Source organism: Anolis carolinensis, chromosome 6 (genome assembly GCF_035594765.1).
Source record: "Anolis carolinensis isolate JA03-04 chromosome 6, rAnoCar3.1.pri, whole genome shotgun sequence".
Classification (NCBI taxonomy): domain Eukaryota; kingdom Metazoa; phylum Chordata; class Lepidosauria; order Squamata; family Dactyloidae; genus Anolis; species Anolis carolinensis.
Window position 1 is genome coordinate 19,747,153 of NC_085846.1, and position 21,857 is coordinate 19,769,009.

Sequence of the window (21,857 nt, forward strand, 5' to 3'; positions counted from 1 at the left end):
GTTAGGTCCAGTATTTACTACTTATGAACAATGTGTACATAAGGCCCTACTTCAAACAGAACTTATTCCTATACAAATGATTCATAAAGGACCGTGAAAGTTAGAAAGTTAGCTTTCCACCAGTTTTCCTTCCTCTCTCAATGACTCCAGCGACAGACATCTAGCATTGCCACGCTGCATGTGTTTACCCAATTCTCTCTTGTCTTTCTCTCTCTGCTTCCACAGAAACATACAGTGGAGACGCCATATGGCATTGTGACAATCACCATCCATGGAACACCCAAACCCAAGCGTCCTGCCATCCTCACCTACCACGATGTGGGACAAAACCGTAAGGCTGGAGTGCCCACCCATTGGGGGGCAGGGGGGCTGGGAGTTTACCAACCATTACAACACCGAGAAAGATTGTTAAAATATTGCATCCTGCAGTATATCTCATGGAACTATTGACTTTGGAGAGGAATTCCCCAGATCTCTTGTTTTGGCGAACTCTCTGTGTGCGTGCGTCCAGGGTTTATTTTGCTTTTTAAAAAAATGAGTATCCAGGATTTATTTTGCTTTTTTAAAGCAGGGGAAATGGTCTAATACACTTCATGAACTAGGTATTAGATCATATACATGCATGTCTACACTGGTGTTGATGGAAGTCAGGGAGTCTTGACAGCCTGACCGATGCATCAGAGCCATATGATTAATGTTCTTGTTAAACAATTGGGAATCAAAAGAGTTCTCTGAACTTCAGCCAACAGTAGAACTTGATCACCCTTCTACCTCTACCAGTGGCAGGTGGCTTCCACACCATTGGGGTGATCAATTCACTCCAGGTAGCAGTCCAGACTTTTAAGAAATTACTCAACACAATGAATCTAATCCCTAAAATGGGTTCAGCATCCTGGAGAGTTCCTAGAAAGTTCTGATTAAGCCCCTTTGTAGATCCACCAGCTCACTGAAGTTTCCACTATCTCTTGCCCTCCACATTCTTCCCCATCTACCATAGCTAATCCCAAGACTGCCCCTTGAAGGATGAGGATCAGAAACTGATTGCTGTTCATTGCAATTCGGGTTGATTTTTATTTTTGGCAACCCAATGAATGAGAAATCACCAAATAATCCTGTTATCAACTATCCGGGTCATCTTGCAAACTCAGATCTATGCCTTCCTTGACTGAGGGCCCTTCCACACAACCATATAACTCAGAATATCAAGGCAGAATAATGCACACTATCTGCTTTGAACTGTCTTATCTGAGTCCACACTGTCATATATCCCATTTCAAAGGAGATAATGTGGGATTTTATTCAGCTGTGTGGAAGGGACCTGACTTTATCCACCTGTGATGCAGTCTTCCTCTGTTCCTGCTGCCTTCTACCTTACTAAGTATTACCACTATCCCTCCACAGTCACAGTTTTTAGTTTTTCAGATTTGATTATCCATGAATTTGATTTAAAATGTATTCTCTTGAAATCTCTAGGAGTTCAAGGGGCTGACTGTACTGGCTTTTGGAATGAATCATGTCTTCTCATGAAATGCCCATAGTATTATAGTCTCAGTTTAGTCATATTGGCTTCCAGAAAGAGTTCAGACATGGTTTGCTCTCAGACTTGCTGTCAGATTGATATTAATACTTAAGCATGTCAACTCTTATTGTTTGGTGTTCTTTAAAAGGAGATTGTTTGGATTCACATCCTCTAAGTAGTTCTGAATTAATCAGTCCATCTGTCTCAGCACCTATATCTAACTCAAGGAAGATCTTCCTCCTGTAGAAAAACTCGGAATGCTCCCCCCTCTTACAGGAAGTGAAAGCTGGAGGTGACAGAAAACGCTTCTTCAAAAGGGAGGAGTTTCCCACTTCATCTCTCCTTTTGTTGCATATCTTATCTTTGCAGCTAATTTTTCCTGCTACTCCTTCCACTTTGCAACTCCTAGAGAAATCTGAGTCTTTTGGAAGGGAAGATAAACACCAGACGGAGAGAGGAAGCCAACCACTCATCCTTCACAGTTTGTCAGTTTTTTTATCCCCTCCAGCTTTTTCTGCCTTTTGGAAATGAGATTTTTCAGAATTCCCCACAGAATGGAAAAGCTGCTATCAGAGGACAACATGTATTAACATGTTGTTAGCACTTAGTTCTCCATGTGGAAAACAGAAGTAATTGTGGATTATACTGAATGTGAATTAAACATATATTATGGTAGGGTAGATGCTTAAAATATCCTAGAAGGGCCAGAACTCAGCTGATCTAATAAGCTATGTAAGGTCGGTTCTGCGTAGTACTTGGATCGGAGACCGCCAATGAATGCCAGGTGTTGAAGGTCCTATTTCAAAGGAAGGAACTGGGGAACCATTTCTGAGAATTCTTTGTCTAAGAAAATCCTATGAAATTCATGGGGTCACCATAAGTCAACAGGCAACTTGAAGACATATATACTTGCACATGTGACAGAGTAGGAAACCTTTAATCTAGCAGAGGGTTTGGACATCGTTTCTCAGAAGCAAAACCAGTTTCGCTGGTGGTTAAAGATAGTAGATATTATCATTCAGAACATCTCGAGAGGAAAAGGTTATAAAACTTTCCTAAGCATTCAGATAATTACTAGTAATAAAATGTTTTTGAAATCTTGACTTTGGGAGTGAGACAGGTTGATCCTGAAACTCATTTTTAAGCATGCATTATTTAGACACTGAGACCTGAGTTTGCTGCTTAAAAATATATAGCCCTATTCTAAAAAGGTGCATTTTGTCAGCTTTGCTTTTAAAATGTGGATGTGTATCTTAAAATGAGAATCCTTTTGTTCCAATTTCAAAAATTGGTGGGAAGAGTTCAAACTGACATACTATCTTCTAGGTTTCCAATGTGAGTCAAGCTCTGGTTTAGGATTATTTCGCTGGTCATCTTTTTTCTGAAATGATCTAGAAAGCTCCACTTTTCCACAAACCTAACTCCTTTTGCAGCAAGAGCATAGAATCTGCCAATCCAAGTTCCCCTACTTGACTGAATAGTCCTTCTGTTCCTTTTTTGTTGAGCCAGTTAACCATAAACCATAAATCACTGTCCTAAACATACTCACAAAGGAGTAGACCATAGATCATAGCACCCTTTTCTTTTGACTATACCAGCATAACATTGTGCCTTAAAGTAGACACCCTAGTGCTGTCTCTATTGTTTTTTTAAGGCTATCCAATTGATATTTGGCTGCCCTACATCTGGCTCTGCTGCCTACTTCACCATAAGGCCACCCCCATTTTGATGTGCACCTTGCCACTGCGACAGCACAAGCTCTTGCCCTTCCGCAGGCTGACACCCCCTTCTTCTGTCTCCCCCTAACCCCCACCCTCAGATCATTCGTGCTTCGACACCCTTTTCCACTTTGAGGACATGCAAGAGATCATAAAGAACTTCGTGGTGATACATGTGGACGCGCCCGGCATGGAGGAGGGTGCCCCGGCCTTCCCTCTGGGGTGAGCCTTGCCGCCTCCACTCCTGCCCCACCCGCGCTGTTGGGTGTCGTGGGGAGGGAGCCTGGCTCTCTAACGCAGCCTCCACTCTCCCCTCCCTTCCTAGGTATCAGTATCCTTCTCTGGACCAGCTGGCAGACATGATCCCTTGCATCTTGCAATATGTCAAGTGAGTCAGAAGAGGGTGGTTTGGGGGTTTGTGTATGCAAGTGAATGTTTATTGCGATGGGTATCCACTTTCTGCAGAGGCTTCCCAGCAGCTCCCCATGTGCTGGGTTGGAAGGGAAAATCTGAAAATGCAAGACTTGATGTCATATCAAAAACTGAATACAGAAACAGCTCAAAGAAAATGTTGAAACTCAAAACATTATGTTCTAACATACTGCTTGGGTTTCTCCTTTATTTCCTCAAAGAGTGCTGGGACTTTTGCCAGTTAGAAATTAATCAGGGCCAGCTCCCCCATCTCAGAGGAATGAATGTAGAATGCATGCTTTGAGCATCCACTCATGGCACCAAACTTCCTTCAGAAAAGGTGTTTTCTAAACTAAGGATGGACAACTGTGTCCCTCCAGATGATGTTAGACTCCAGCTCCCAGCACTCTTCACCACTGGCTAAGGTGAATAGCGCTTTGTGGGATTGCAATTTAACATCTGGAAGTCCACATGAATTCCATCTCTCCTCTAACACTTTCCCTACACTTTTTTGCTTTTCACGTACACTACTTCTGCAATTGGGAACATAACCCAAGTCCTTTGTCAAGTATTCTTTGCCTGAATCCATGACACCCAGCTCTTTCCTAGCCCCATTGCCTAGCCCCAAAGATTTCTTGCAGGTTAAGAAAAGAATCTCAATTCCCTGTCTTTCCATGTATCTTGTCTGCTACATGGAGAATTTAGAACCTGGTCCTCATCTGATTTCTGGAGCTGCAGGTGGGATCTCTGTTCTTTCTTCTGGCCTGCCAGAGACCTTCCCTATTCAACCTCCCCTCTCGGATACTGATTAGTATAATTATAGTTACAGAGAATTAGCAACATTAGTTACTGGAAATATTAAAAGAGAGGGAGAGAGAGACTTGTAGTACTTCCAAAACTGAGTAATTGCAGTCTGGCCTCAGAAAGATGGCCTCTTTCATCAGATGCATGAAGTGTGAACCTCAGCTGGTGGAACCATGCGTATCTATATCAAGGGAGATAAATATAGAAATCCATCCAGAGAGGGGGCGGATGATAAAGAGAAAGAACGTAAACAGTGGAGACGAAAGGCCACAAAATCAAAAGGCGCAATCTGTGACATTTTCCATGCAGAAACACAACACTGAGAGACACAAGATAAGCAAATGCCGTAACTCCTGGAACCGACTGCTCTTTCTAAGCTCCATAAAAGAAATCCTGGAGGCCAGGGAACTCTTACATGTTTGGGTACTTTTGTAACTTTCCTCTCTTTCTCCTGCCCACAGCTTCACCAGCATCATTGGAATTGGAGTCGGCGCTGGAGCTTACATTCTGGCACGCTACAGCGTAAGTGAGCTAAGAGCCAGCAGTGGTCATGTGAGGAGACATTTGAGACATAATCAGCATGCCAAACACTTGTGGTCAGGTTGCCTACACTCAGTGACTTGGACATGTCAGAAATAACAAGAGAATCAGACCACTGATTCTGTTTCCTAACCCTAACAGGGGTGAAATAGTCCTGTGTGAGAGCAGTTTGGATTATTGGTTGAGCTGCTGTTTGAAGGAAGGAAGGAGGGAACCTGTATTGATTCCACTGGAGAGCACATGTGTATTATAATACAGTTGGTCCTACACATTTTTAAATTTGACTTCTGTGGATTTGATTATTCATGGATTGAATACAGTGTTTTATGTAGGATTATCTAGGTCCCTCAATGAAACCAAGACCCCTTCTACACTGTCCTTATATCCCAGAATCTGATCCCAGATAATGGCTATCAGCCTCCTTCCAGTAGACTCAAATCAAAGAAAAGCTCCATGAGAACCACCACTCCTCTTAATGTTCCCCCAGCAACAGCAAGAGTATCCCTCTGGGAAGCTAAACTAGGAAATCCCAATTGGATCTCCCCCCCCCCCCCCCCGCCCCACAAGGGTTTGCCTCCAGGGGCAAACCAAAAATGGGCAACATGAAAGTCCCTGAACAGACTCAGAAGTGGAGTGGGCAGATCAAAAGACAACCTGGCAGAATGGCACTACCTAAAAGAATCCTCCACCTTGTGCAGCTATGGAGAAAAACAGACAACTCGCATCTGTATGCTTGTCCACAATGTCCTGCCTCATGTACAGAGGAAGAACTGTTGGAGACTACAGACAATGCAGTCACTGTTGCCTGTTTTTTAGTCAAAAGATATTTAGCCGTTTGTGCTCCTTCTATTTTTATCAGTTTTATACTAATGTATGCAATACTTTTGATACAAAATAAGATTCCCAGGTAATCTGCTTTGAATTGGATTATGAGTCTCCATTGCCATATAATCTGGGATCAGATCCTGGGATATAAGGACAGTGTAGAAGGGGTCTCAGTGGTCAACTTCTGCCTTCTTCGTTGCATCTCTTTTTAATCACATGTCTAGCTGTCTTTGGTTCCAGTATTGGAAGAGAAGTGAGTCCCATCAGGGAGATAGGGTGGAATATAAATAAATTATTATTATTATTATTATTATTATTATTATTATTATTATTATTATAAATCAACAAAATAAAGGAGTAAATAATACCCTCCCATTAGCTTTAATCAGCCTAGCCAATGCTGATAAATGCTGGGTCTTGAAGTATTTAGAACTGCACAGTTGCCAGTACTTGCTTTGACTGTCAGTAGGTATATTTCATCCTGATTTTCATGATGGGTGTATCTTAATACATTAATATCTCATCTTTCCTCTAAGAAATTCAAAGTGGTGATGTGTATAGTTCTTTTCTCCCACTGTATTGCCACCCCGTTTTTCTTTTTAGAACCCTAATAAATTGGTTAGAATGAAAGATACTCCGTATCCCAAGGTCAAGCTCAATAGTCTCGGTGGTGGAAAGGGTTATCCCAGGTCTCCGAGGCCTCTTCTGATGCTCCAACTACACTGGCTGTTAAGTATTATTGGAAAGGCGCTGTAGGGGAGCTAATGTGGCATTGTGTCAAAGACAGAGCAGTGCTCTGGTTTAAATCTCCCTTCAGCCAAAAGGGAAAAGAAGAAGAAGAAATCATTAACATAAGAAGAGCCCTGTTGAATCAAACCAAGGGTACATTGAGTGCTACATCCTATTTCCATCATTGTCTAGCCAGCTGCCTCTAGGAAGCCAATAAGGCAACAGATATCCTTTGTTGTATATCTCCACCATCTGGTATTCAGAGGTGTATCTCTATTTCAATGCCACTTGTTAGCCTACCCTCCTCGCTGCATTTTTCTAAACCTTTAAAAATAAATATAAAAATTTATTACAGAATGCCTTTCATATTCATGGAGGTTACAGTCCATGGTATGGATATATTTGCTGTGTTTGCATTCTCTTGGTAACTCTTCCTGACTCTTTTCTGTGAATGACTAAGCTCTCTCACAACTGAGGTTTTATATTACTACAGTGTTATAAAATTGTGGACTAAAGGAAAAATTCATTTGGGTGAGCAGAATACTTATTTTAGCAGTAATTCTTTTCACCTCCTGCTCCCACTGCTATACCCCAGAAGTCCATCCTGTGGATTGTTCCGATCATTCAACTGCTTGCAAATGTTACTCTAATCTATGAAAAATATGAGAAGTGTGGTGAACAACATGCCAGAGTGGTGTAAATGTTTTATTGCTGGTAACATCATAGCAACAAGAATAACCATTATTGGTTTTTTTTTTCTTCAGCTCACTCATGCAAACACTGTGGAGGGTTTGGTGCTGATCAACATCGACCCTAATGCCAAGGGATGGATGGACTGGGCAGCTCACAAGGTGAGGCTGGTGAAGGAGCAGAGCCACAGCTTCATGTAATGCATGTGACACCTAGTTCCTGACACACATTGCGAATTGGTCTTGAGCCTAATGATTCAATAATGTTTATTACTGCAGTTGGACTTCTACGTTTGTGGGTTTAATTTTTGTAGAATTCATTAATATTTCTCTGTAGCAATCTCCAGGTCCTCCAAAGTGACTATGTGTTCAGCTTTTGGCAAAAGTTGAACATAGAGTCACACTGAAAGACATAGAGATTCCTAGACAGGTGTTCGCTCAGTTTTTTTTTAAAAAAAGAATTTTTAAAATAGTTTTCCACTTTTGCAAAGCTCCTGTGTCTACTGTGGAGGGCCTATTGAACTGTAGCTTTAAACAAATGCCGTAATGAGTGAACTGATTGTCAAAGAAATGTAGCAACAAAAGAAGTCCAAAGAAAGAAGTCCAAAAAGAAACTCAAACCATGCTGTGACATTCATTTATATGATGAGTGAGGAATGCATGTACTGAATACAAAATAGTATTCTTACAGAATATGAAATAGTTCCATATCCATAACTTTGTTTGGAACCAGAAGTATTTGGAGTTTTGAGAGTTTTTTTTTCCAAATTTTGGAATACCTATATTTGCACCTATGGACATAATGAGATATCTTGTAGATGAGACCAAATCTAACCATGAGGTTTATTTATGTTTTATATATGCCTTATACACAAAGCCTGAAATTAATTTGCATGAAGCAAAGCTTGTGTGCCTTGAATCTTTAGAAAGCAATGGTTTGAGCAATGTGAGGTTTTGGATTATTTTGGGGATTTCAGAATTCCAGATAAGGAAGGCTCAACCTATACTATAGTTTATGCTTTCTAGAAGTGGTTTTCTGGATTTTGGAGTACAGTGTTCCCTCACTTATTGTGCGTGTTACATTCCAGGACCACCCGCAATAAGTGAAAATTATTTTAATATTTATACATTATTTTAGTTGTTATACACTATTTTAAGTCTTTATCAACCAATCGTGTGTTGATGAATCAATCACCTCCTTCTCCTCCCGTTGCCGCTTGGGCTCCGGGCTCCTTTTCTCTCCCTTCAGCTTCTCCTTCCTCCCTTCCTTAGGCTTTACATTGTAAATTTTTATGATTTATAATATTCTTTTAGGGTTTATTGAAAACCCGCAAAACAGTGAATCTGTGAAAAGTGAACTGTGAAGTAGTGAGAGAACACTGTAGTTTGGATTGCAGAATTCCAGATATGAACTGTTCAACCTATAATATACAGGGTTTTGTTTGGTGTTTTTTTTTTTGTTTGTTTGTTTTTTAGTTATTTCACTTATCTGGCCCTGATGCAAAGCTAGGCTCATTTCCACATAGCTTCCTAAAACCCCAGAATCATCATTCGGCCAGAATTGTACCTGCAGGATTTTGTACTTATTCAAAGCATTTCTCTCCTACTTTTCAGCCAAAAAGTATATCAGAGTAATTTTATATATGTGTGTGCAGTGAAATAACATCCCTCTCTGCAGGATTGCAGTTTGTTGTTGTTTATTTATATTCCACCTTTTCCCCTCATAGGAGACTCAAATATATTTTAGAAACACAAAAATCTATTTTTAAAAAAACCCACACAATACGGAGGAAGAAGCTATAAGGAGGGAGACGCAAACATGGATATCAATATTAAAAGTGAAATAATCTAGTTCTTATAAAGACCAGCTGGAAATGGTGCTGGCAGTGGAGAGACTCGGTGGATTTGGTTTTAGAGGGAATGGCCCCGCTTCCTCTCCGCTGCCCTTTCGTCATTTTCCCAAGCACCTGCCTCCAGCTTTCTGCAGCCTTCTTGCTCCTCTGTAGGCCATTGTATGCTGCCTCCAGCTGCCTCTCCCTGACCTCCTGGCCCATCAGCTGCTGGTGAACCCAGCTCACAAAGTCTCCCCAGTTCCCAAAGGGCATGTTCCTCAGCCTTTGCCGGAAACGCTGTGGCAGTTCCTTCAAGAGCAGTGCTTCTGGCTGTCTTTTTCTGTTTCTCACACTTCCCGTCTCTCAAGACATCAATGACTGTCTTTTCTGGGTTGCTTGTCTTGTCTCTTGCTAAAAATGGCTCCCCCTTGATGACCGCAAGGTGACAGTTTTGCCACGCTGGCCCGAAGCAGAAAATTGCCATTGCTCACATGCACGCAATATTACTTGGTGAGAACGTAGTGTAAATTAAATTTGAGTGACCTTTTCATTGTTCACTGTAGACATATCTGACTGTGAACTGAGATGGAAAATAGCTGTATCTGGGTTGTTGTATGTCTTTCAGGCTGTGTGGCCATGTTCCAGAAGTATTCTCTCCTGACGTTTCGCCCACATCTATGGCAGGATGCCTACCATAGATGTAGGCAAAACGTCAGGAGAGAATACTTCTGGAACATGGCCACACAGCCCAAAAGACATACAACAACCCTGTGATCCCGGCCATGAAAGCCTTCGACAACACAATAGCTGTATCTGTTCCATCAAATGTACAGTGTATGCATCTATTCCAGTCCCTCCCAAATTAGGATCAGGGTCTTATTTATTCATGTACATATACAGTAAAGTCTCACTTATCCAAGCTTCACTTATCCAAGCTTCTGTATTATCCAAGGTAGTCTGCCTTTTGGTAGTCATTGTTTTTGTAGTAAATGTTGCAATGTTTTGGTGCTAAATTTGTAAATACAGTAATTACTACGTAACATTACTGTGTATTAAACTTCTTTTTCTGTCAATTTCTTGTAAAACATAATGTTTTGATGCTTAATTTGTAAAATCATAATGTTAATAGGCTTTTTTCTTAATCCCTCCTTATTCAAGATTTTCGCTTATCCAAGGTTCTGCCGGCCGTTTATCTTGGATAAGTGAGACTCTACTGTATTTCTTATTTTTTTTTAAAAAAGGGTGTATATGCATTATCCTTAAACTTTTTAAAGATTAGGAATGGTCAATCTGCATTTCTTTCCCCACTTCCCCCCGACCCGAGCTAAATGCTTAAATCTAGGTTAGTGGCGCAATGGGTCAAATCCTTGTGCCAGCTGAACTGCTGACCTGAAGGTTGGGTTGTTGACCCGAAGGTTGCCGGTTCGAGTCCGCAGGACGTGGTAAGCTCCCATCTGTCAGCTCTAGCTTGCAGAGACAAGACAGACACCTCCCAGCTAACACATCCTGGCGTTCCCTGGGCAACATATTTGTAGACTGCCCATTTTCTCACACAGAATTGACTTGCAGTTGCTTCTACGACCATTCCCTCATAGGTTGCACTTTATCTTCCCCTATCAATTTGTTATAGTCACATGGTCCACCCCACCCCAAGTTGCTCTTCCATTGACAGTAGCACTCAATCAACTACCTCGTATACAATATTCACTCACTGCACTTTACCCAGTTCGGTCTATCCTTTTACTTGGGTGCCAAATACATGTTTTTATTATGATTATTATTTTATACGTTTACTATGTTTAGAGTGTTAATTTTAATGTCTGTGTTTGTATTCTCTGATGTTATATTATTTTGGTTTGCTGTTTCTATCCGGACTTGGCCCCATGTAAGCTGTCCCAAGTCCCTTCGGGGAGATGGAGGCGGGGGTATAAAAATAAGTATTATTATAATTGCAGTATATGCTCAAGTCATTTCTGACACAATAATATGACAGGTTTCTAGCTGCTGGGATTCTTTTTTTTTCTGTTGTAGGCTGGGGAAATATTTAACAAAGGATGCATCTATATGATACCATATAATGAATTATGTTTGTCACCATGGCTCAATGCTATGGAATCCCAAGAGTTGCCGTTGAAGTGGTTTTAAGCTGTATTAATTCCATGGTGTAGATGCACCCATTGTGAGGACAAATGTATAGATTTAAGAAGGTGAAGTATAGGTGCCAAAGTTTGCCTAAGAGTATCTTTCTCTCATGGAAAATATATCCCCCAGTTTCTGTATCTTGAGAGATTATTTCCAATAATTCAGTGATGCAAGAAAAGGTACTCTACATCAGGCATGGGCAAACTTGGGTCCTCCATGTTTTTTGGACTTCAACTCCCACAATTCCTAACAGCCTCAGGCCCCTTTCTTTTCCTCCTTTGGCAGAAAAAATGGAATGCAAAGATACAGAATGGGGAACACCTGGCTAGACATCAGTACATGTGAAAAAGATCTTGGAGTCCTTGTGGACAACAAGTTAAACATGAGCCAGCAATGTGATCCGAAATGGGATTCTGTCCTGCATCAATAGGGGTATAGCGTCTAGATCCAGGGAAGTCCTGCTCCCCCTCTATTCTGCCTTGGTCAGACCACACCTGGAATACTGTGTCCAATTCTGGGCACCGCAGTTGAAGGGAGATGTTGACAAGCTGGAATGTGTCCAGAGGAGGGCAACTAAAATGATCAAAGGTCTGGAGAACAAGCCCTATGAGGAGAGGCTTAAAGAACTGGGCATGTTTAGCCTGCAGAAGAGAAGGCTGAGAGGAGACATGATAGCCATGTACAAATACGTGAAGTCATAGGGAGGAGGGAGCAAGCTTGTTTTCTGCTGCCCTGCAGACTAGGACACGGAACAATGGCTTCAAACTACAGGAAAGGAGATTCCACCTGAACATCAGGAAGAACTTCCTCACTGTGAGAGCTGTTCGACAGTGGAACTCTCTCCCCGGGGCTGTGGTGGAGGCTCCTTCCTTGGAGGCTTTTAAGCAGAGGCTGGATGGCCATCTGTCGGGGGTGCTTTGAAGCGATTTCCTGCTTCTTAGCAGGGGGTTGGACTAGATGGCCCATGAGGTCTCTTCCAACTCTACTATTCTATGATTCTCCTCAGCCGCTTAAGCTGAAGTCCAAAACACCTGGAGGGCCCAAGTTTGCCCATGCCTGCTCTACATGCAAGGAAGCACTCTCTATATGATGTTTTGTATGTTCCAAAGCTAAGCCCTACATCTCAAAGACCTTTACCTTGCTATTCAGAAATGAGCTAATTCCCCATTTTTCTCATGCAGTAATCTATCTGATTCATTCAAAATAGTGCCCTTTTTGTCTTCCCTCTGATCTTGTTCTGTGTTTACTATTTAGCTGACCGGCCTCACATCCTCCATCCCTGAGATGATTGTGGGACATCTCTTCAGCCAGGTAGGTTCATTGAACAGGAGGATAATAACGTGCTTGTCAAATGGGGTGGCAAAGAAAGGTGCAAGGATGAGTCTCTCGTACTGAGCTTTGTTAGTTGTTGCCTCAAACATCTTACAGCTTGATGTGTAGTCGTCACCCAACCACATGTGAGCTTCAATTTTGTGGATTTGACTATGTTCTCTCTAGGAATTTATAGGTCTTCCAGCATTGCACTGGAAGTCTTAGAGATTTCTAGAGAGAACACTTCTCTAGACATTGCTGTGTACCTCAGTGTGATTCTTTATCAAGTTCCAATGGAAGTTAGCCATAAGATTACACTGGAGGACCAAGACATTCCTAGAAATGTTAAAAAAAATAATGTATTTATATTCATGGTTGTAGGAATCCTGCACATGTGGAGGATCGACTGTACATTGATGCATTTGTTTTAATAATTAAAGGAGAACTCTGCAATGTCAGCTTGAGTTGTCTCAGCAGTCGCCAGCTAAACCCGAGGGCCCAAGCACTGTCTGATTTAGAAATTTGACGAAAATTAATGAAGATAGTTTTCCTTTCTCTAAATAAGGAGAAATTTGATTGGAGGAATGTGATTTGACTGGGCTTTTCATCCAGTAAAGCATCTAAAAATCAAATTGGATTTGTCAAAATAGGTGGTTTGGGAGGCATAGGAGGGATCCTGTTTAGCATCCTAGGCATTTCTATGAAAATTTAACCTCAGCTTTATGGAGGTTAATAGAGTTGTCTAGTAATGGGACTGAGCCCTTGAACTCTTTTTGCACCTTCAGCTGGATTTGCAGAAGTCAGCAGGCAGAGGTTGACAAGGCATAGAGATAATCTGCATTGCTTCCTGCAAAAAACATAAAAGAAGAAGAAACGCAAGAATTCTGTACCTTGGGATGGTTCTGAGGAACAGCTAATGAGGCTGGATGAAAACTGGCAAATGAAACACTATTTTAAGTATAGTCGACCCTTTACATTTGAGGGTTTAACTTTTGTGGATTTGATTATTTTCTGTTTTGATTAATATGTTTTTTCTGGAATCCCTATATCCTTCAGGGCAATAAATACTATTGTCAAGTTCTACTGGAAGTTGACCATAGAGTTATAGTAGAGCAAATACTTCTTTAGCACGAGCATTTCTCTAGGAAGCTCTATTTCCTCCAGAGCTGGAAATGAAAGGAGAAGCCTTTGCCTTTGTGTATTTGTGTCTCATTGTATGGTAACAAGGCATTGAATGTTTGCCTATATCTATTTACATGCTGAATCCCCTTGGGGGATTATTATTATTATTATTATTATTATTATTATAAGTATTGTTGTTGTTGTTGTTGTTGTTGTTGTTGTTGTATGACACAGCAAACAAGATAGATATGCTGAATTTCGTATCACAAAATAATAATAATAATAATAATAATAATTATTATTATTATTATTATTATTATTATCATTTCCTCCACCACAATAGTGGGTTTTTTAATTCTGCCCCCTAACCTCCAAAAAAGTGGAGGGCCTACTGTTATAATTGAAGAGCGGTTGATATGTTTCAGTAATGCCCTTTCTCTGCTCATTCACAGGAGGAACTATCCAAGAACACTGAGCTGGTGCAGCAACAGCGGGATATTTTGAGTCATGCAACCAATCTGCCCAATATCCAACTCTACTGGAGCAGTTACAACAGGTCAGTGCTTGCCAAATGTGGAGAATACATCATCGACCTAAGGCCAAAGTAAGGGTATATCATGGTTGAACTACTGGCAGGTATCAAAACGGGACCAAGACCAGATGCAGACTGGAACATGGAAGTGTAGGAAAGATCCAGCTGAAGCAGTGTGACTTATACAACTCTTCCTTCTTAAGAAGGCTCCAGTAGATGGGACTAGTCCATTGTCCAGAAACTCTTTCCTGCTTAGGATAATTATCTAAACCAGTGGTTCTCAGCCTATGGTTTCCCAGATGTTTTGGCCTATAACTCCCAGAAATCCCAGCCAGTTTACCAGCTGTTAGAACTTCTGGGACTTGAAGGCCAAAACATCTGGGGACCCACAGGTTGAGAACCACTGCTCTAAACTGTTGTTCTGCTGGTTCTGTTAATTCTGAGTGAATTCATCACAGCACCATCCCTATTAAGGACCACTGTTCTTAAGTACACTCATGGGTAGTCTGGGAAAAGCTTGACAGCTATGTAGCAAGAGAAGATTTTGGATGAGACACAAAGGTCTGGCAGATAGGCTCTTGTATCCAAAAAGAGACATTCACAGAGTTGGACATGGAACTCCACAGAAGAAATGTAGGATCTCAAACATAATGTGCAATATACATTTTAGCAGGATGCAAAATTAAGGTCCGAGTGAAACAGGAAATGGTTTGTGTGCAAAACAGGCATCAGTGGGGGAAGAGTTTGAAATACCAGGTACATGAAGACCTGGAAATAGGTAAAACTGGCAACGCTTGACTTCATACGGTGATTCTATTCTTTCATCAAGCTTTTGAAAAGGAAAAATTTGGCAGGACATATGTCCAGGCACAGGAATACTTAGAACTTCAGGCACTGGCAATTCTATTTACTTAGATAGTAAGAGGAATAACTATAAAAAATATAGTTATGGTTTTTTATGGGAGAAATTAGCGGGACTCAATGAGCTGATCGCTTAAAGAAAGCTGAGTTTAAGAAATTGAAAAAAAAAGATGCTTACCAATCTTCTCTTTTTCTCTTGCAGCCGCAGAGATCTAGCTTTGGAGCGGGGAGGAGACCACACCTTCAAGTGAGTGCTCATTCAGCAAGTCATTGAGCTTCCTGTTGAGTGCACGTATTTTCCTATTCTTCTGGGGTCTGCCACCTTTTATCACCAGCAGAGCCCACATAGCATTAATCCAGTGAGATTTGGATACACAATCAGGGATCTTTCTCCATCAGCGCCTTTCCATGCCGGGCAAAGCCACATCCCTTGCCTATTGTGTTAAAGGCATAGTAATCCTGCCAGACAAATAGACGGTAGCATTCTGTAGATGTCTACTGAAAACTGAGTGGTTTCCTGCACTGATCCAAAAATTTATTATTTATTTATTACATCACTTCTACCCCGCCCTTCTCACCCATCAGGGGACTCAGGGCGGCTTACAATATAAACATACACATTAAAAACAGTTGTCGTCAAATTTAAAACTCCATCAAGATTAAAAATTACAATAAAATTAAGAATATCCATTAAAATATACATAATTATACATTTAAATATACATTTAAGGATATTATAAAAAGAAACAAAAGAGTTTCTCCATCTTGAAAATGGAACAATTTAACACACATTCATTACTGGAGGCTAGCATTAAAAAGGATGTGCATAAAGTTGCCAAAAGGCCAGAAAAATAGTGAAGCTTGCTCTTCCACTTTTAATAGCAGCTTGGTATGCTTTAGGTGAAGGTTCGCTCAGTACAAAGATGAAAACTATCACCTGATAACATCTGTAGAGTGTGTTGTTTAAAAGGCACTGGAACAGTAACAAGTCAGAAAGTATGCAACTCTGTACATAAATACTTTATATTTCCACATCAATAGGTACGTAAGTAGATACATAGATAGATCTAAAATTATGTAATTCAGGATGCCTAAGAGGAAAAACTAAGAAATTTGATTTTTGACATCCACCAATGTCAGCAATGATCTTTCTCCTTCTTTCCTTCTCTGTTTGAATTAATTGCATTTTGGATTAATTGGTTAGAAACCCAGTCTATTTTTCAAAGTCATTTTTACACTTCAAAAACCCCAAGGACATGCTTGCATGATTAACTAATCCAAAATTAAAGGTGTGACCTTGTGAATAACTAACTCATTGGGGTGGCAAAAGGGAGGTAGAAGTAACACTCTGAGCGGGAGATATTCGGAGAGGAATAGAGACTAAAAATAGAGATTTCTTAAGTTGTGTCTGGACATAAGCAACCTTCTGTTGCTGTTACTGAGCTTTTGTTTTTGTTTGCACTGATCCCTGCTTACAGGGCCAGTGTCAAGGATCAACATCTTGGGCAGCTGTTGGGGCCTCACCAACTTCTAATCCTCCACCAGTCTTCATTGCTGCTATGTATTTTCCTCCTAGCTTTCTAGGGTTAGCAGGCAGGAAAATATGCTGTTGCAGGCATGGAAGGAAACTAAAGCAGGAAAGAATAGTAAAATCATAGAATTTTAGAGTTGAAAAGGGGCCACAAGGGCCATCTAGTCCAACTTCTGCCATGCAAAAATGCACAACTGCAGCACTGCTGAAAGATGCCCATCCAACCCTGCTTACAGACCTCTAAAGATCCTAAATTCGCCACCCTTAGGTTGGTCTAGCCTACTGTCAACATTTATTAAAGACATTCTTCCTAATGTTCAGGTGGAATCTCTTTTCTTGCGCAGCTTGAGTATTCCTTATCCAGCTTTCTGAAATCCCAAATTTCTACTCTACTGATATCCATTGGTTTCCTACCCCTGTACACTCCCTTCTTTTGCTAACTGTTCTTAAGCTGATATAAATATATGGATGTATACTCAAAAGCTGACAAGTTACACAAAATTATCTGCACACTCTCAAGTTCACACCGGCAATACTGCTGGAATCTAGGGAAAGGAGAAAGGAAGCTGTTGTCTCTCTAGGACTTGGATGCAAGCCTGGTTCTTCTGCCAAGTTTAGGGTGGTCTGGGCCAACTCATTCTACAATGCTTGTTAATGTTAACTGTCTTCAAGTTGTTTTCAACTTAAGATGACCCAATAAATGAGAGATTTCCAAGTCACCCTTCTCAGTTCTTACAGATTCCGGGCTTCCCTGATTGCATCTATCCATCTGGACATCTGTGTTCCACTTTTCTTACTTCCCTTGACCTTAGCAAGCATTATTGTCCTTTCTAGTTAGTTATGTCTTCCAAGATATGTACAGAGTATGACAGGCTCAGTTTAGTCATATTGACTTCTAGGGAGAATTCTATAAAGTGTACAGAGAGTTCTGTAAAGGTACTCAAGGCAAAGATTGCTGTTGCTTCTTGCATACTTAGTGCCTAAAATGTAGGTTGCTAAAGTGCTTCCTCCAGCGTATTTCTATTTGTACTTTGCTAACTCAATAAGTGATCAGTGCAACAAAGACAACTCTGTTACTGATGAGGTGTTAGCTGTGATTTTCTTTTGACCCTGTTTCTCTATGTTGCAGGGTTTCAGAGCAAAATCTGGCTTCTTCCAAGTTTGACATCCCAGGCATTTTGCTTGTGGAGCCAGGTTGCTCTGACCTCGTAGGACAAGGGTATTAAAAGCATGCTAGGGTTGCTGAGCAACCTCAGGAAGTGCTTCTAGCAAAATTACTGGGCCCCAGCTGATGCAACAGGTTGGATTGGGGTAGCTGCCAGGTCTGGCAGGCATTGTGGACAGAGCAGCCCTGGCTTTTCCAGACCCCGTTCTGCAGGAGGAATTCTAGAAAACCAGGTAGCCTTCTTCTCCACCACCCAGAGAAGCCTGAATGAATACATACCAGGCTTAGGTTGGCTACCTCTTTGATGCCTCCATGGGAGAAAGAAGACATTACTGTGAAATATAATGGCTCACTCACAGAATATACACAAAACAGTCAGAAGAGATAAAAATAACAGCACAGATGGCTCCACTAGCTATCTTTCTCCCTCTTGGTGTTTATATCTTTCATTTTGCTTAATGGCCAGTTTCTGATTCCGCCTTCACTCAACCCTTTGAAAAAATAAAAAGGAAAAAGCCATGGCACCTGAAAAACTAATCCAATTACTACTTCATAAACATCCATAACTATAGCCTGAGTATTAAATAGAGGTAAACATCAAGGATCATGGTACCACCTATGGTTAGGCTTCAAAATCCTAACTCTAAGACTGTTGACTTGGAGAGTTGACTTGCAATGTTAAACAGATTTCTCCTTCTGTCTCCTTTTTCCTCCTGTTCATGCTGACAGGTGTCCTGTGATGTTAGTGGTGGGAGACCAAGCTCCCCATGAAGATGCAGTGGTGAGTATTAAAAAAGAAAAGCTCTGCAGAATTGAATTGCCCTGCACTTCCTCTCTTGCTGAGCTACCAATACTCTATTTTCCAGTTCAGCAGAAGACACAGCCTCTCTCACTGCAATTTTTTTCTTGATCCTCACACAGTCTTTCTGCTTTTCTTTCCTAACAGGTGGAATGCAATTCCAAACTGGATCCTACCCAGACTTCTTTCCTCAAGGTATGTAGTGCCTCTCACAATTGCCCAAAGGATAACCTGTCCATCTAACCCTTTACTTCCTTTAGCCTTGCGAAAGGTAGAGACCTTTCATTCTTGAGCATCATTTTTTGCCTGTCTTCTTCCTCCTACACTTCTATCAGCAGTTCTTAGATGCTATCTAATAGCCCCAGACTTTCAGCTTTCTGATACCTAATGTTTGCCTAAGATACCTAATTTGCTGTCAACCCCTCTCTTTTAATACTCACTTCGCATATCTTTTTGCCTGTTAGAGTAAAAACTGTGTATTTTATATCTTTTTGAGAGGCTGGAAACTTTTAAGATTTTGTCTGAGCTCAAAAATAGAGCAACTTTCCTCCACGATTCGATTCCCTGACTCAATTTTTTCCATCTTGTTCTATCTCGCTTTCTTTCACATACACATTTGTTGTTGTTTACTAATATCAAGTCAGCTTCACTTTTGGCAGTCCTATGAATGCAGGACCTCACCCTATCCCAATAACCCTGTTCAGTTCTTACAGACTCATGGCTTCCTTAAGTGAGTTTATCCACCTACAATGTGGCCTTCCTCTTATCCTACTGCCTTCTACTTTACCAAGATTATTGTATTTCCTAGAGAGTCATGTTTTCTCATGAAATGGCCAAAGTATGACAGCCTTAGTTTAGTCATCTTGGCTTCTAGGAAGAGTTCAAGTTCAGGAATGTGTCTTTTTAGCAGTTTGCTGTCCTACAGCACCACATCTCAAATGAGTTGATTTTCTTCATATCAGCATATCTCTCACACACGTGTGCAGAATTTTTTTTCACCATTTATATTTTCTTTTTGGTTAATAGAATCTGCACCCTTACAAACAATCATTCCAGTCCACCATCTAGAGATAAGTTAAATAGAGAGAGAACATAGCTGCACGCTGCCCATTTTGACTTTTCTTTCTGTCTTTTAGATGGCAGATTCAGGAGGACAACCACAACTGACCCAGGTAAGATTACTCAAGGCTCAAGAGGAAGGTTTGAAACAAGACTGAATTGTCTGATTCTGGGCACCGCAATTGAAAGGAGATGTTGACAAACTGGAATGTGTCCAGAGGAGGGCGACTAAAATGATCAAGGATCTGGAGAACAAGCCTTGTGAGAAGCGGCTTAAAAAGCTGGGCATGTTCAGCCTGCAGAAGATAAGGCTGAGAGGAGACATGATGGCCATGTATAAATATGTGAAGGGAAGTCATAGGGAGGAGGGAGCAAGATTGTTTTCTACTGCCGGGAAGACTAGGATGCAGAACAATGACTTCAAACTATAGGAAAGGAGATTCCACTTGAACATTAGGAAGAACTTCCTAACTGTGAGAGCTGTTAAACAGTGGAACTCTCTCTCTGCCCCAGAGTGTGGTGGAGGCTTCTTCTTTGGAGGCTTTAAGCAGAGGCTGGATGGCCATCTGTCAGGGGTGCTTTGAATGCAATTTTCCTGCTTCTTGGCAGAGAGTTGGACTGGATAGCCCACAAGGTCTCTTCCAACTCTATGATTCTATCATTATATGTATGTTTTTAGTCTTTTTAAATAACAAGCAAACAAATATTTTGTAACATGTGATTTCTTCTTCTGCCAGGTCAGACGTGGTAAATGCATAGCTTGCAATTTGCAGGGAGCCCCTGCCCATTTTGGTGGGTCCAGGATTCCCCCTTATTATTTTTGTTCCTGGCCAAATTGAGTGCTTCTCAAACTGGAAGCCTGAAGGGAGTTCCTAAGAAAGACAGTTATAACAGAGATAATTTGATATTTTGGGACAGAAATGTTTATTTTGTTTTTTTAAAAAAATACAAAACAAAAGAAGGAAGGACTTCCAATTAGCCTTCTTCTAACATGTGAGTAAATTGGAACAAAATGCTTGTTCTTTAAGTTTAAAACCAAGACTGCATTGTGTCTATGTTCCTGGAAAGAGTGTGGGGCAGGAAACTTTACAAGCACAGCAGAACAAACAATTGGACAGGTTTTGTTATCTTCCCTTTCACCTCCTGCACACTTGTGATACTTTCCTCTCTTCTTTCTTTCCTCCATTTTTTCAGCCTGGTAAACTGACTGAGGCTTTCAAGTACTTTGTTCAAGGCATGGGATACAGTGAGTATTGTCTCTGAAACTCTGTGCTCCTTTCTACACCCCATGAAGGGCCTGCATTATTGGTGGAGTTAAGTTATAGCGACATTTATATCCTGCCCTTCTCACTCTGAAGGGGACTCAGGGCAGCTTACAAGTTATAGGTACATACAATATATTATATTATTGGTATAGCGCAATATAAGCATTATATATTACTATATTGTACTATACCACTATGCTGCAATATTCTTAGTAATATTACATGTAATATATAATATACAATTATAATAGTGTATTATTATTATGTTGTATTACATTATAATATAATTAATATTATTTTACATATCCCAAAACAGACAGTTGCCTCGGTATAAATTCCCTCCTGTTCTCTTGATTATTGGACCCACCTACAACCAACACCATCCAACTAGATTAGGTGATGATGCCCAAAAGTTCAGGGTTTCTTGGTTCTTTTTGTTGGAAGGGGAAATCTAAAGGTAGTGGTGGCAATCATCTCTACTTTGGCTCAGGCTTGAATCCAGTTAGTATAATCCCTACCACCTTCCCCAAATTCTTCGTAATAACACAAAAAGTTTATCTGACCCATCACCCATCCTAAGACCCCATCTTCTCCCCATGGTGTTCAATTATCAAAATTCCTGAAGATTTCCAAAAGCTCTGGCCAAATCCTTAAACAATAGTGATTTTTCATCCTCAAGGAACTCCTCACCATTCCAGACTGAGGTATCTTTTCCTATTTCTCCTCAGTCCCTCATGTATTGGACAAGAAACTGAGTCAGGGGTCAGGTACCTTCTGTGGTAATTCCCCCTCCCCGTCACCCATAATCCTTTGACACACTCTCTCCTCAACATGTCTGCTCACCCCCTTTCCCATGACTCCCTCACTCCTGTGTGCACAACCCCACATTAGGACACACATAGCTGTTTGCGGTGTTCCTGTTTTATTTGGATTTTAGTTGTGCACCTAAGTCACAAAGGCTGATGGTGGGCCTTTGTATGATCTCATACAGCTCTTGACTTGG

At 40.9% G+C, this 21,857-nt stretch overlaps 1 protein-coding gene across 6 annotated transcripts in view; it reads left to right on the forward strand.

The window, feature by feature from the left end:
* ndrg2 (NDRG family member 2) overlaps positions 1-21,857 on the forward strand; it is a 44,408-nt gene that overhangs the window by 19,820 nt on the left and 2,731 nt on the right. For 4 of the 6 annotated variants that reach the window (XM_008116511.3, XM_062957628.1, XM_008116510.3 and 1 more), the window contains 13 exons: positions 226-331; positions 3,339-3,459; positions 3,563-3,625; positions 4,914-4,974; positions 7,311-7,397; positions 12,464-12,520; positions 14,095-14,198; positions 15,238-15,282; positions 18,461-18,512; positions 18,678-18,725; positions 19,667-19,702; positions 20,784-20,835; positions 21,583-21,616. In XM_008116511.3, coding sequence (XP_008114718.1) covers positions 226-331; positions 3,339-3,459; positions 3,563-3,625; positions 4,914-4,974; positions 7,311-7,397; positions 12,464-12,520; positions 14,095-14,198; positions 15,238-15,282; positions 18,461-18,512; positions 18,678-18,725; positions 19,667-19,702; positions 20,784-20,835; positions 21,583-21,616 — 866 coding nt within the window. The remainder of the gene's footprint in view (positions 1-225; positions 332-3,338; positions 3,460-3,562; positions 3,626-4,913; positions 4,975-7,310; positions 7,398-12,463; positions 12,521-14,094; positions 14,199-15,237; positions 15,283-18,460; positions 18,513-18,677; positions 18,726-19,666; positions 19,703-20,783; positions 20,836-21,582; positions 21,617-21,857) is intronic. The other 2 variants (XM_003224512.4, XM_003224511.4) reach the window with 1 other exon arrangement.